General features: G+C 42.2%; 1 protein-coding gene across 5 annotated transcripts in view; it reads left to right on the top strand.

The window, feature by feature from the left end:
- Window positions 1-12,084, top strand: part of LOC139577229 (adhesion G-protein coupled receptor V1-like) — a 264,000-nt gene that overhangs the window by 103,005 nt on the left and 148,911 nt on the right. For all 5 annotated transcript variants that reach the window (XR_011675237.1, XR_011675236.1, XM_071404191.1 and 2 more), the window contains 10 exons: window positions 416-494; window positions 870-1,008; window positions 1,330-1,471; window positions 2,423-2,688; window positions 4,419-4,594; window positions 4,736-4,863; window positions 5,004-5,185; window positions 8,245-8,388; window positions 8,628-8,708; window positions 8,907-9,168. Coding sequence is in view for 3 of the 5 variants with exons in the window: in XM_071404191.1 (XP_071260292.1) it covers window positions 416-494; window positions 870-1,008; window positions 1,330-1,471; window positions 2,423-2,688; window positions 4,419-4,594; window positions 4,736-4,863; window positions 5,004-5,185; window positions 8,245-8,388; window positions 8,628-8,708; window positions 8,907-9,168 (1,599 nt within the window). In the remaining 2 variants the exon portion in view is untranslated. The remainder of the gene's footprint in view (window positions 1-415; window positions 495-869; window positions 1,009-1,329; window positions 1,472-2,422; window positions 2,689-4,418; window positions 4,595-4,735; window positions 4,864-5,003; window positions 5,186-8,244; window positions 8,389-8,627; window positions 8,709-8,906; window positions 9,169-12,084) is intronic.

Raw genomic sequence — 12,084 nt, forward strand, 5'->3', positions numbered from 1 at the left:
CAAACATTGGAGACTAAATATAGTTTACATGTTGTCACCCATCTTAAGTCAACCACGTCGGTTTTGTTGCTAAACAACCAACCCGTCTATGCAGCGGTTTTGTTGCTAAACAACCAACCCGTCTATGCAGCGGTTTTGTTGCTAAACAACCAACCCGTCTATGCAGCGGTTTTGTTGCTAAACAACCAACCCGTCTATGCAGCGGTTTTGTTGCTAAACAACCAACCCGTCTATGCAGCGGTTTTGTTGCTAAACAACCAACCCGTCTATGCAGCGTTTTTAGATGCTCTGGCCCAGCTTCAGGTCATAGTGTTCATGCTGAAGATAATGCTCGTTTTTGAATGATAATATTACTTGAACAAGACTTTAGAACATGAGGTACCCTTCCTATTGTAATGTTGCCTTTCCTCTTCAGATACACATGGTTTGGTGGCAGAAATCAGCATTGGTGCCAATGATGGAATTCGAGGTGTCATTGAATGGACAAATACTAAGTAAGTGGCTCCGGCTTTCATTGTCATGTGTGTCTTACCTCTACAACATGTAGTCTGGTTCTGAAAGCAGTACTCTCAGAAAGCAGTACTCTCTACTCTGTAGAATTCACCCTCCCACTGACACTGTTGCTTGTTTGGGAAAAGCCCACACTGGTCCCCTCCTTCAGTAGGATGTCTGTTTTTCTGTCCCCTTTCATGACTGTCAATTAATAAATCACCCAAGTGACTAAAACACAGGGATCCTTATTCTCATTTACATGTACATTTTAGTCATTTACTGAGGCAGACGTTCTTATCCAGAGAGACTTACAATTAGTGCATTCAACCTCAGGTGGCAGACACTTCTGATGTTTGGCTGTGTGTTTTTCCTTGTAGCTTTGAGGTGAATGAGACCATGGGTATGCTGAACCTGGTGGTCTACAGGAGCTCAGCGACCTACGGAAACGTGTCACTCTTCTTCTACACTCAGAACCTGGAAGGTCAGCTGGGTCTGGACTACAATGCCACACCATCGGTGAGGCCACGCCCCTAACACACTAAACCGCCAATCAGAATTCTTAAATTATGTAGGGCCAGGGGCGTGCTCAGCAAGACACAATGTTATGGAATGTTCAGATAAAAAATATGCTATGTAGAACAAACATGCCTCTCTGACGTACACTGTATTCGTGTTATTTCCATCTGCAGCGTTCGACAACTTTTGGCTATTGAACATGGCCCATGAGTTTTCCCTGACCAGGTGATCTGACCTGGGAAAACTCTGGGCCCCAACAATGAGACTAAACACATCATGCTCTATTGTGAGTTCATACAGTACCTTTTGTTTGTTCTTCAGATGCTCCACTTCGCTGATGGCGAGAGGCATCAGTTTGTTGAGGTGCAGATCATTGATGACGTCATCCCAGAGGGAGCTGAAAGGTTCCAGCTCATTCTGGCTAATCCATCATCTGGGCTAAAGCTGGGAGCCAATACCACAGGTAGGATGTGCTGGAAGCCTGTAGCATCATGCACATTCACTAAACCTGTTTTCAGTGGTGGAAAAAGTACCCAATTGTCATATTTCAGTAAAAGTAAAGATACCTTAATAGTAAAAGTGAAAGTCACCCAATAAAATACTACTTGAGTAAAAGTCTAAAAGTATTTGGTTTAAATATGCTTAAGTATTAAAAGTAAATGTAATTTCTCAAATATACTTAAGTATCAAAAGTAAAAGTATAAATATTTTCAAATTCCTTATGTAAAGCAAACCAGACGGCACCATTTCCTTGTTTTTTTATTTACGGAAAGCCAGCAGCACACTCCAACACTCTGACACGTTATAAATGTCCACCAGATCAGAGGCAAAAGGGATGACCAGGGATGTTCTCTTGATAAATGCATGAATTTGACAGTTTTCCTGTTCTGCTAAGCATAAAAAATGTAACGAGTACTTTTGGGTGTCAGGGAAAATGTATGGAGTAAAAAGTACATTATTTTCTTTAGAAGTAAAGTAAAAGTTGTCAAAAATATAAATAGTAAAGTACAGATACCCACAGAAAAATGCTTAAGTCGTACTTTAAAGTATTTTTACGTAAGTACTTTACACCACTTCCTGTTTTATATTGTGTTGAAGGTACTTTTTGTAAAGTCTACGTCAGTGTTTCCCAACTCAGTACCCCCAACAGTACACATTTTTGTTGTTGCCCCGGACAAACATACCTGATTCAACTTGTCAGGCCCTCAATAAGTTGAATCAGGTATTTTCGTCTGGGGCTACAACAACAATGTGTGCTGTTGGGGGAACTGGAGGACTGGAGTTGGGAAACACTGACGTAGACTTTACAAAAAGTACCTTCAACACAATATAAAACAGGAAGTGGTGTAAATATGTGAAATATGACATACTCTCTGGTGAAAACTGCTCTCCCTTTCTCCCCTGTCGCCTGTAGCAACGGTGAACATCTTGGCCAGCGACGATGGCCACGGTGTCATATCCTTCAACAGCAGCCAGCCCTTCCTGCTGAGGGAGCCCACGTCCCTGTCCGGGCTGGGGGAGAGCGTTGCCACCCTGTACGTTGTGCGTGACCCACCCCAGGGCACCTTCGGCACCGTCACTGTCCAGTTCACCATTACAAACGCCAACGGAACACTGGCCCAGGACGACCTCATACCCTGGCAGGGCTTTGTGGTGCTGGAGGACGGAGTCAAGGTCAAGGTCAGTGGGATCAAAGCAAAACATTTCAGCGGCCCCTCTCTTGACAGCTGAGAGGAAAACATCAATGTTTAAGTTTTAGAGCAATTCTACACATTTTGCCATGGTGCGGAGAAAATATTTAGCAATTTTACAGCTACTTTTCTGCAATTATACACATTTTGTGGAGAGAAATGTTTTTAAAATTATATCTGAGTGAGAGTGACTAACAAAATCAACTTTTTAGCTGACATGGGCTAATTGAGTGACTGACATAACAAGAGAAACATTTCAAATATTGCACCTTGTGTATTCTACTATTCTAACTTTCAACTGCAAGTTGAGAAGCCGACTGGATTCCAAAACATTTTTATTTTGTGGAAATTGATCCGTGGACCTACAAAAATCCGCCAGTTGCCCATCCCTGGTATAGATACAGGAGAACTGATTGAACGGATTGAATAGATTGAAGATATATATTGGATAATTGATTGAATAAATTGAAGATATATATTGGATAATTGATTGAAAAGATTGAAGATATATATATTGGATAATTAAATGAATTGATTGAATATATATCTTGGATACTTGATTGAATAAATTGAAAAAAAATATTGGATAATTGATTGAAGATATATATTGGATAATTGATTGAAAAGATTGAAGATATATATTGGATAATTGATTGAAAAGATTGAAGAGATGTATTGGATAATTGAGATAATTGATATAAAGGCAAGAGGAGTGTTATTTGGAGAATATCAAAGGCTGTTAGGTATAGAAATCCTCTCTTGATGTGTTTCAGTACCTTGGAAGCACAGAGGTCAGGGAGGCTATAAAGCCCTTTATATTCTCATCTCTGACGTGCTGATGATCTCTGACGTGTTGATGATCTCTGACGTGTTGATGATCTCTGACGTGCTGATGATCTCTGACGTGTTGATGATCTCTGACGTGCTGATGATCTCTGACGTGTTGATGATCTCTGACGTGTTGATGATCTCTGACGTGCTGATGATCTCTGACGTGTTGATGATCTCTGACGTGCTGATGATCTCTGACGTGTTGATGATCTCTGACGTGTTGATGATCTCTGACGTGATGATGTTCTCTGACGTTGATGTTCTCTGACGTGTTGATGTTCTCTGACGTGTTGGTTGATGATTTCTGACGTGTTGGTTGATGATTTCTGACGTGTTGGTTGATGATTTCTGACGTGTTGGTTGATGATCTCTGACGTGTTGGTTGATGATTTCTGACGTGTTGGTTGATGATCTCTGACGTGTTCGTTGATGTTCTCTGACGTGTTGGTTGATGTTCTCTGATGTGTTGGTTGATGATCTCTGACGTGTTGATGATCTCTGACGTGCTGATGATCTCTGACGTGTTGATGATCTCTGACGTGTTGATGATCTCTGACGTGATGATGTTCTCTGACGTTGATGTTCTCTGACGTGTTGATGTTCTCTGACGTGTTGGTTGATGATTTCTGACGTGTTGGTTGATGATTTCTGACGTGTTGGTTGATGATCTCTGACGTGTTGGTTGATGATTTCTGACGTGTTGGTTGATGATCTCTGACGTGTTCGTTGATGTTCTCTGACGTGTTGGTTGATGTTCTCTGACATGTTGGTTGATGTTCTCTGATGTGTTGGTTGATGATCTCTGACGTGTTGGTTGATGATCTCTGACGTGTTGGTTGATGATCTCTGACGTGTTGGTTAATGTTCTCTGACGTGTTGACGTTGTAGACTTTGGAGATCTGGGCAGTTCTGGACGCTGAGCCTGAGGTGAACGAGACATTCACGGTGACCCTGTCCAGTCCAACTGGAGGGGCGCGGCTTGGAGACACACTCTACACAGTCATCACTGTGCTGCAAAACTCCGCCCCTCTGGGCCTCTTCCGCATCGCCTCCTCCCTCAACAGGTGAGCGAACACTGGATCACACTCACACGCACATGCGCATACATGCAATCACACGTACAAACATGCACGCACGCACACACACACTAACGCTCACACACACACACGCTCACACACGTCACACATGTACATCTATCTCTGCAGGACTGATAGCTCTGTGGTGGGGAAGGAGGGCGGTAGGACCGTGTTCTTGACTGTGTCCCGCAGTAAAGGTCTGGAGGCAGCGGTCAGTGTGGAGTGGGATACTCAGTCGGACACAGCTGTTGCCGTGGGTAAGATGGGCTAGGAACTTCATTTCGGCACTCAGTTAATGTCATATGCCCTCAGTACAAAATATAGTGGTCATTTCATTTCCAGGTCTGTATTCATATGTTCACCATGATATACAATGATTATACTAGTACATTTTCAGAGGGGAGTCTTCCAGTGATGGCAGTGTATCAGATCTTCCCAGATCTTCCCACCTCAGGCTGGTGTTCCCTGGCTGGTGGAGCCTCTCCTCTGGCCATGAGGCTAGACAGGCCCTCAACTGGAGGCTCCAACCAGACCCACGCCACTCTTTACAGGTGGCAGGGGGTGTTGGTGCCTATACAGGTAATCTAGTGATGTATCTAAACTCTATCCTATAGCCCAATTCCATATCGACCCCTAGACCCTACACCCTAAGCAGGTGGAGATCGGAGAGGATGTGGCAGCAATAAGTAATATGGTAATTAGCTAAGCAATATGCTGCATATTTTCCTCAAGGCAAAGCAAAAATATCCATCTTGACCCCTGATAGGCTAAGCAATTATCTCCATCTTGACCTCTGATAGGCTAAGCAAAAAGCTCCATATTGACCTCTGATAGAACTTATTGCATAGCTTATCTTGGCTACTTATAGGCTTAGCTATAAGCTCCACCTTGGCCTGTGCTAGGCTAAACTACATGGGTACAATAGTTGAACTACATACAGTGCTTTCAGAAAGTATTCATATCCCTTGACTTTTCTCCCCCGTCTATACACAATACTCCATGACAAAGTGAAAACATATTTCTAGAAATATTTGCAAATTTATTGAAAATGAAATACAGAAATATATAATTTACATAAGTATTCACACCCCTGAGTCAAAACATGTTAGAATAACCTTTGGCAGCGATTACAGCTGTGAGTCTTTCTGGGTAAGTCTCTAAGAGCTTTGCACACCTGGATTGTACAATACTTACACATTTATTTAGTTAAATTCTTCAATCTCTGTCAAGTTGGTTGTTGATCATTGCTAGACAGCCATGTCTTGCCATAGATTTTCAGGCCGATTTAAGTCAAAACTGTAACTAGGCCACTCAGGAACATTCAATGTTGTCTTGGAAGCAACTACAGCGTAGATTTGGCCTCATGTTTTAGGTTATTGTCCTGCTGAAAGGTGAATTTGTCTCCCAGTGTCTGTTGGAAGGCAGACTGAAACAGGTTTTCCTCTAGGCTACAAATCTATATGCCATCGGAGACCATACAGCTGTAGTTTTGGCTACACGGCTGGAAATGGTTAAACTCTGAGACTATCGATCACTACAGAATAAGAGCAAAACTTAGATGTATAATTACTAGTCTGCAGCTAGAAATTACGTAAATCTAGAACGAGAATACCGACAACCGCCAAAGCATCTACTCTACCACATCTACTCTACCACAAAAGACATTGTGACGTCTGGGAAAGTTAACCAGAGACTCTGATGAACTCTACAGGACGATCGAGGATTCCAACAGAGACAACGACATGCGGGCGTAAATATATAAATTGCAATTATTCTCGAATGAGCAGCCATTCATGTGCAAAGGATTAGCATTTCAATTAATATAATTATAGACTGTGTGTAGTGAATACATTTTGTCTTTCCCGCTCTTTCTCAGATCCCACCCCTTTCCTTTTGTCTACCAGCCCGTCATATTGGCTTAGCCCACTAGGGACTTTTCTATCATTGTTAGTAACCAATATCTACTGTTTGTTTGTTATGTATTTCTGTGATTATTTATTTATTTATTTAGTTAGTTAGTAAATAAATAATTAAGTCAATTTGTATATTGGTGATTCGTGATGTAAACTAGTGTTTGTGCAGATACCCAAAGATTTTACGATATTTGGAATGAGACTAATGAGGTAATAATTAATAATTCATTAATAGAAGACTAATTGATAAGATTTGAAAATATCTGAATAGTCGATTCGGAAACTAGAGACTAAACATTTTCCCGTGGTGCCCCGACTTCCTAGTTAATTCAAGTTTGCATTATTAGTTTAATCACATAATAATAATACCAATAGAGAATTGATTTGATAAAATAACAGTCTTCACAATTAATGATAGTCACAGACACGACACCTTGATGTGTTTGATTTGCCCCAAACATAACGCTTTGTATTGAGGACATAAAGTTAATTTGTTTGGCAATTTTTTTTGCAGTATTACTGTAGTACCTTATTGCAAACATGATGCAAGTTTTGGAGTATTTGTATTCTGTACAGGCTTCCTTCTTTTCAATTTGTCATTTAGATAGTATTGTGGAGTAACTACAATGTTGTTGATCCTCAGTTTTTTCCTATCACGGCCATTAAACTCTTTTTAAAGTCATCATTGGCCTCATGGTGAAATTCCAGAGCGGTTTGCTTCTCTCCAGCTACTGAGTTAGGAAGGATGCCAATATCATTGTAGTGACTGAGTGTATTGATGCACCATCCAAAGTGTAATTAATAACTTTACCATGCTCAAAGGGTTATTCAGTATCTGCTTTTCTTTTTTTTTACCAATAAGTTCCCTTCTTTGTGAGGCATAGGAAAACCTCCCTGGTCTTTGTGGTTGAATCTGTGCTTGAAATTCACTGCTCGACTGAGGGACCTTACAATTATCTGTATGTGTGTGGTACAGAGATGAGGTAGTCATTCAAAAATCATGTTGAATACTATTATTGCCAGAGTGAGTCCATGCAACGTATTATGTGACTTGTTAAGCACATTTTTACTCCTGAACTTATTTAAGCTTACCATAACAAAGGGGTTGAATACTTATTTACTCAAGACATTTCAGCTTTTCATTTTTAATACATTTGTAAACATGTCTAAAAACATAATTCCACTTTGACATTATGGGTTATTGTGTGTAGGCCAGTGACACAAAATCTCAATTGAATCAATTTTTATTTCAGGCTGTAACACAAAACATGTTGGAAAAAGTCAAGGGATGTGAATAGTTACTGGAGGCACTGTAGGGACAGTAGTTGAACTACATAGGAGGCCAGAAAGATGAAGGGGTAGTGGTCAACAAGGGAAGGAAGACATTAACGACTCACCCAGAACAGCTTTTAGAAAGCTGCCTTGTTTTGTGTTGCATACACATATGCATCAGTCTATTTACAGTATATCATGATGCCTGATTGCACTATGGGGAGGCAGGTAGTCTAGTGGTTAAGAGCGTTGGGCCAGTAACCGAAAGATTGCTGGTTCGAATCCCCGAGCCAACTAGGTGAAAATGACTTGCTAGGTGAAAAGCCAACTACGTGAAAATCCCTTGCCCTTGAGCAATGCACTTCACCCTAATTGATCCTGTATGTCGCTCTGGATAAGACCATCTGCTAAATGGCTAAAATATATATACCTATAATTCTCTCTTGTTTTCAGTCGGTGACGATCCAAGACCCTGGGATGTGTGTGGGTTTCTCTGTGAACGGCTCATCCTATGTAGCGATCACACATGGCGCCCTCCCAGACTCTGCTGTCAACCTCAGCCTGTTCAGAGTGCAACAGGACCTCAATCTAACCCTGGTGAAGACTGTTACTTTCTGGACTTGACTGTTGTCTTTTAATTTCTGGTCCTTATGATGTGTTTTCTGCCTGCAGACATTATGTAAGATCTACATAGTAATCAATTACTTACTATAAATCACTCACTCATTGGTCTTCTGTTCCTATGGCTAGTTCTCTTTTTGACAGTCTCTCTATGTCAGTGGCATTATGTTGAGTAATGTATTCCTTTTATACAACATCAAACCTTTTCCCCATAGGAACAATCACTGGCTGTTGAAGCTCTTGATGTTAAACACTTCTCCATTGAAAAAAGACACTACCTTATTGCCTCAAGCCAGGTGAGTTTGGGGGTTAAAATGAACTTGCCATAACCTATGAGACATACCTGTACAGTACAGGTGCTCCAGGACATGATATCCACATGCACACCACCACATTACGATTGTCATTCAAATTAAAACGGCCAATGGATTTAGACCACACCACCTGGAGTTGATCTCGACTAGCTAGTAGCTAACTAGTCTTGTTTCTACCAGGTGTTCGTTTGGACCGGAAGTGTCTTGGCTCTCCATCAGAGCCTGGAGCTTCAGGGTGTCCTCATCGTGTCTCCCTTCTCCCATGGGACCAGCCTCTACCTGGTTGTCTGTGTGAGGAGAAAGACGGGCGACGGCTGTGTGCTGTTCCAGTGGAGTGGAGGGCACTTCCAGAACCCTAGGCCTCTGCCTGTCAGCAGCAGAGCTCAACAAGTAGAGTCTCTCAACAAAGGAGCAGACACTCTTCTTTTGGTCGTCACCGAAGGTGACCTCATGTGACCTTCTCTACAAACCACGTCCTCTGTATTTGTCTTTGCAATCTAAAATCTTCTATGTTGACATTTTGCTACGGTGCCATTTTGTATTCATTAGTTCTTCTCCGCGTGCTCTGAAGTGGCTTATGTGGTGCAGAGGTGGTGACGTGGCTTATGTGGTGCAGAGGTGGTGACGTGGCTTATGTGGTGCAGAGGTGGTGACGTGGCTTATGTGGTGCAGAGGTGGTGACGTGGCTTATGTGGTGCAGAGGTGGTGACGTGGCTTATGTGGTGCAGAGATAAAGAAGTGTCTCATGTGGTGCAGAGATGGTGACGTGGCTTATGTGGTGCAGAGATAAAGAAGTGTCTCATGTGGTGCAGAGATAAAGAAGTGTCTCATGTGGTACAGAGATAAAGAAGTGTCTCATGTGGTACAGAGATGGTGACGTGGCTTATGTGGTGCAGAGATGGTAAGGTGCAGATATGATACTTACCAGGCATAGCTAATGTGTCCCCAATCCACTGTTGACAAAACATGGTTTGTGTGCACAGACAGGAGGGAGTAAGGCGACAAAAGTCCTTATGTATATTGGAGCAGTGCCTTCCACATAAGTGAAGTAGGTCATCTCTATGATGTGAGTTTCCCAGAAGGCTCAGTGTTGTAGGCCAATGGGAAACCGCTCAGTGTAGTAGGCCAATGGGAAACCGCTCAGTGTAGTAGGCCAATGGGAAACCGCTCAGTGTAGTAGGCCAATGGGAAACCACTCAGTGTAGTATTTCTACAAACTTCAAAGTGTTTTCTATCCAATGGTACCAATTATATGCATATCCTGGCTTCTGGGCCTGAGTAACAGGCAGTTTACTTTGGGCATGTCAGTCAGACAGGAAGTGGAGAAAAATAGACCCTAGTCTGAAGAAGGTTTAATGTGAGTCTGGAAGGAGAGTTTACAGTCTAACCAGACACCTAGGTATTTGTAGTTGTCCACATATTCTAAGTCAGAACCGTCGAGAGTTGTGATGCTAGTTGGGCAGGAGGGTGTGGGCAGCAATCGGTTGAAGAGCATGCACTTAGTTTTACTAGCATTTAAAAGCAGTTGGAGGCCACGGAAGGAGTGTTGTATGACATTGAAGCTCGTTTGGAGGTTTGTTAGCACAGTGTCCAAAGAAGGGCCAGATGTATACAGAATGGTGTCATCTGCGTAGAGGTGGATCAAAGAATCACCAGCAGCAAGAGCGACATCATTGATATATACAGAGAAAAGAGTCTGCCCGAGAATTTATGAAAAATGAAAATGATGTCATGGCTTTAGAAGCTTCTGATGGGCTAATTGACATAATTTGAGTCAATTGGAGTAGTACCTGTGGATGTATTTCAAGGCCTACCTTCAAACTCAGTGCCTCTTTGCTTGACATCATGGGAAAATCAAAAGAAATCCCCCAAGACCTCAGAAAAAAATTGTAGACCTCCACAAGTCTGAGGACCTTGTGAAGATACTGGAGGAAACCGGTACAAGTATCTATATCCACAGTAAAACGAGTCCTATATCGACATAACCTGAAAGGCCGTTCAGCAAGGAAGAAACCACTGCTCCAAAACTGCCATAAAAAAACAGACTACAGTTTGCAACTGCACATGGGGACAAATATTGTACTTTTTGGAGAAATGTCCTCTGGTCTGATGAAACAAAAATAAAACTGTTTGGCCGTAATGACCATCTCTATGTTTGGTTGAAGAAAGGGGGATGCTTGCAAGCCGAAGAACACCATCCCAACCGTGAAGCACGGGAGTGGCAGCATCATGTTGTGGGGGTGCTTTGCTGCAGGAGGGACAAGTGCACTTCACAAAATAGATGGCATCATGAGGGAGGAAAATTATGTAGATATATTGAATCAACATCTCAAGACATCAGTCGGGAAGTTAAAGCTTGGTCGCAAATGGGTCTTCTAAATGGACAATGACCCCATGCATACTTCCAAAGTTGTGGCAAAATGGCTTTGACAACAAAGTCAAGGTATTGGAGTGGCCATCACAAAACCCTGACCTCAATCCTATGGAAAATTTGTGGGCAGAACTGAAAAAGCGTGTGTGAGCAAGGAGGCCTACAAACCTGACTCAGTTACACCAGCTCTGTCAGGAGGAATGGGCCAAAATTCACCCAACTTATTGTGGGAAGCTGGTGGAAGGCTACCTGAAACGTTTGACCCAAGTTAAACAATTTAAAGGCAATGCTACCAAATATTTATTGAGTGTATGTAAACTTCTGACCCACTTGGAATGTGATGAAAGAAATAAAAGCTGAAATAAATCATTTTCTCTAATATTATTCTGACATTTCACATTCTTAAAATAAAGTGGTGATCCTAACTGACCTAAGACAGGTAATTTTACTCGGATTAAATGTCAGGAATTGTGAAAACTGAGTTTAAATGTATTTGGCTAAGGTGTATGTAAACCAACTGTATATCTGTTCTTAGTTCTACTTTTTTTGAATGGGGCAGGCTTTTTAAAATGGTGAAGAAAGCACTTTTAAAAAGCAACCAGGCATCCTCTACTGACGGGATGAGATCAATATCCTTCCAGGATACCCGGGCGAGGTCGATGAGAAATGCCTGCTCGCTGAAGTGTTTTAGGGAGCGTTTGACAGTGATGAGGGGTGGTCGTTTGACCGACAACCCGTTACACACGCAGGCAATGAGGCAGGGATGGCTGAGATCCTGGTTGAAGACAGCAGAGGTGTATTTAGAGGGCACGTTGATCAGGATGATATCTAAGAGGGTTCCCATGGTTATGGATTTACGGTTGTACCTGGTAGGTTTCTTGATCGTGTGAGATTGAGGGAATCTAGCTTCGATTGTAGGACGGCCGGGGTGTTAAGGTCACCTAACAGTACAAACTCTGAAGATAGATGGGGGGCAATCAATTCACA

Source organism: Salvelinus alpinus, chromosome 5 (assembly GCF_045679555.1).
Source record: "Salvelinus alpinus chromosome 5, SLU_Salpinus.1, whole genome shotgun sequence".
Taxonomy (NCBI): Eukaryota; Metazoa; Chordata; class Actinopteri; order Salmoniformes; family Salmonidae; genus Salvelinus; species Salvelinus alpinus.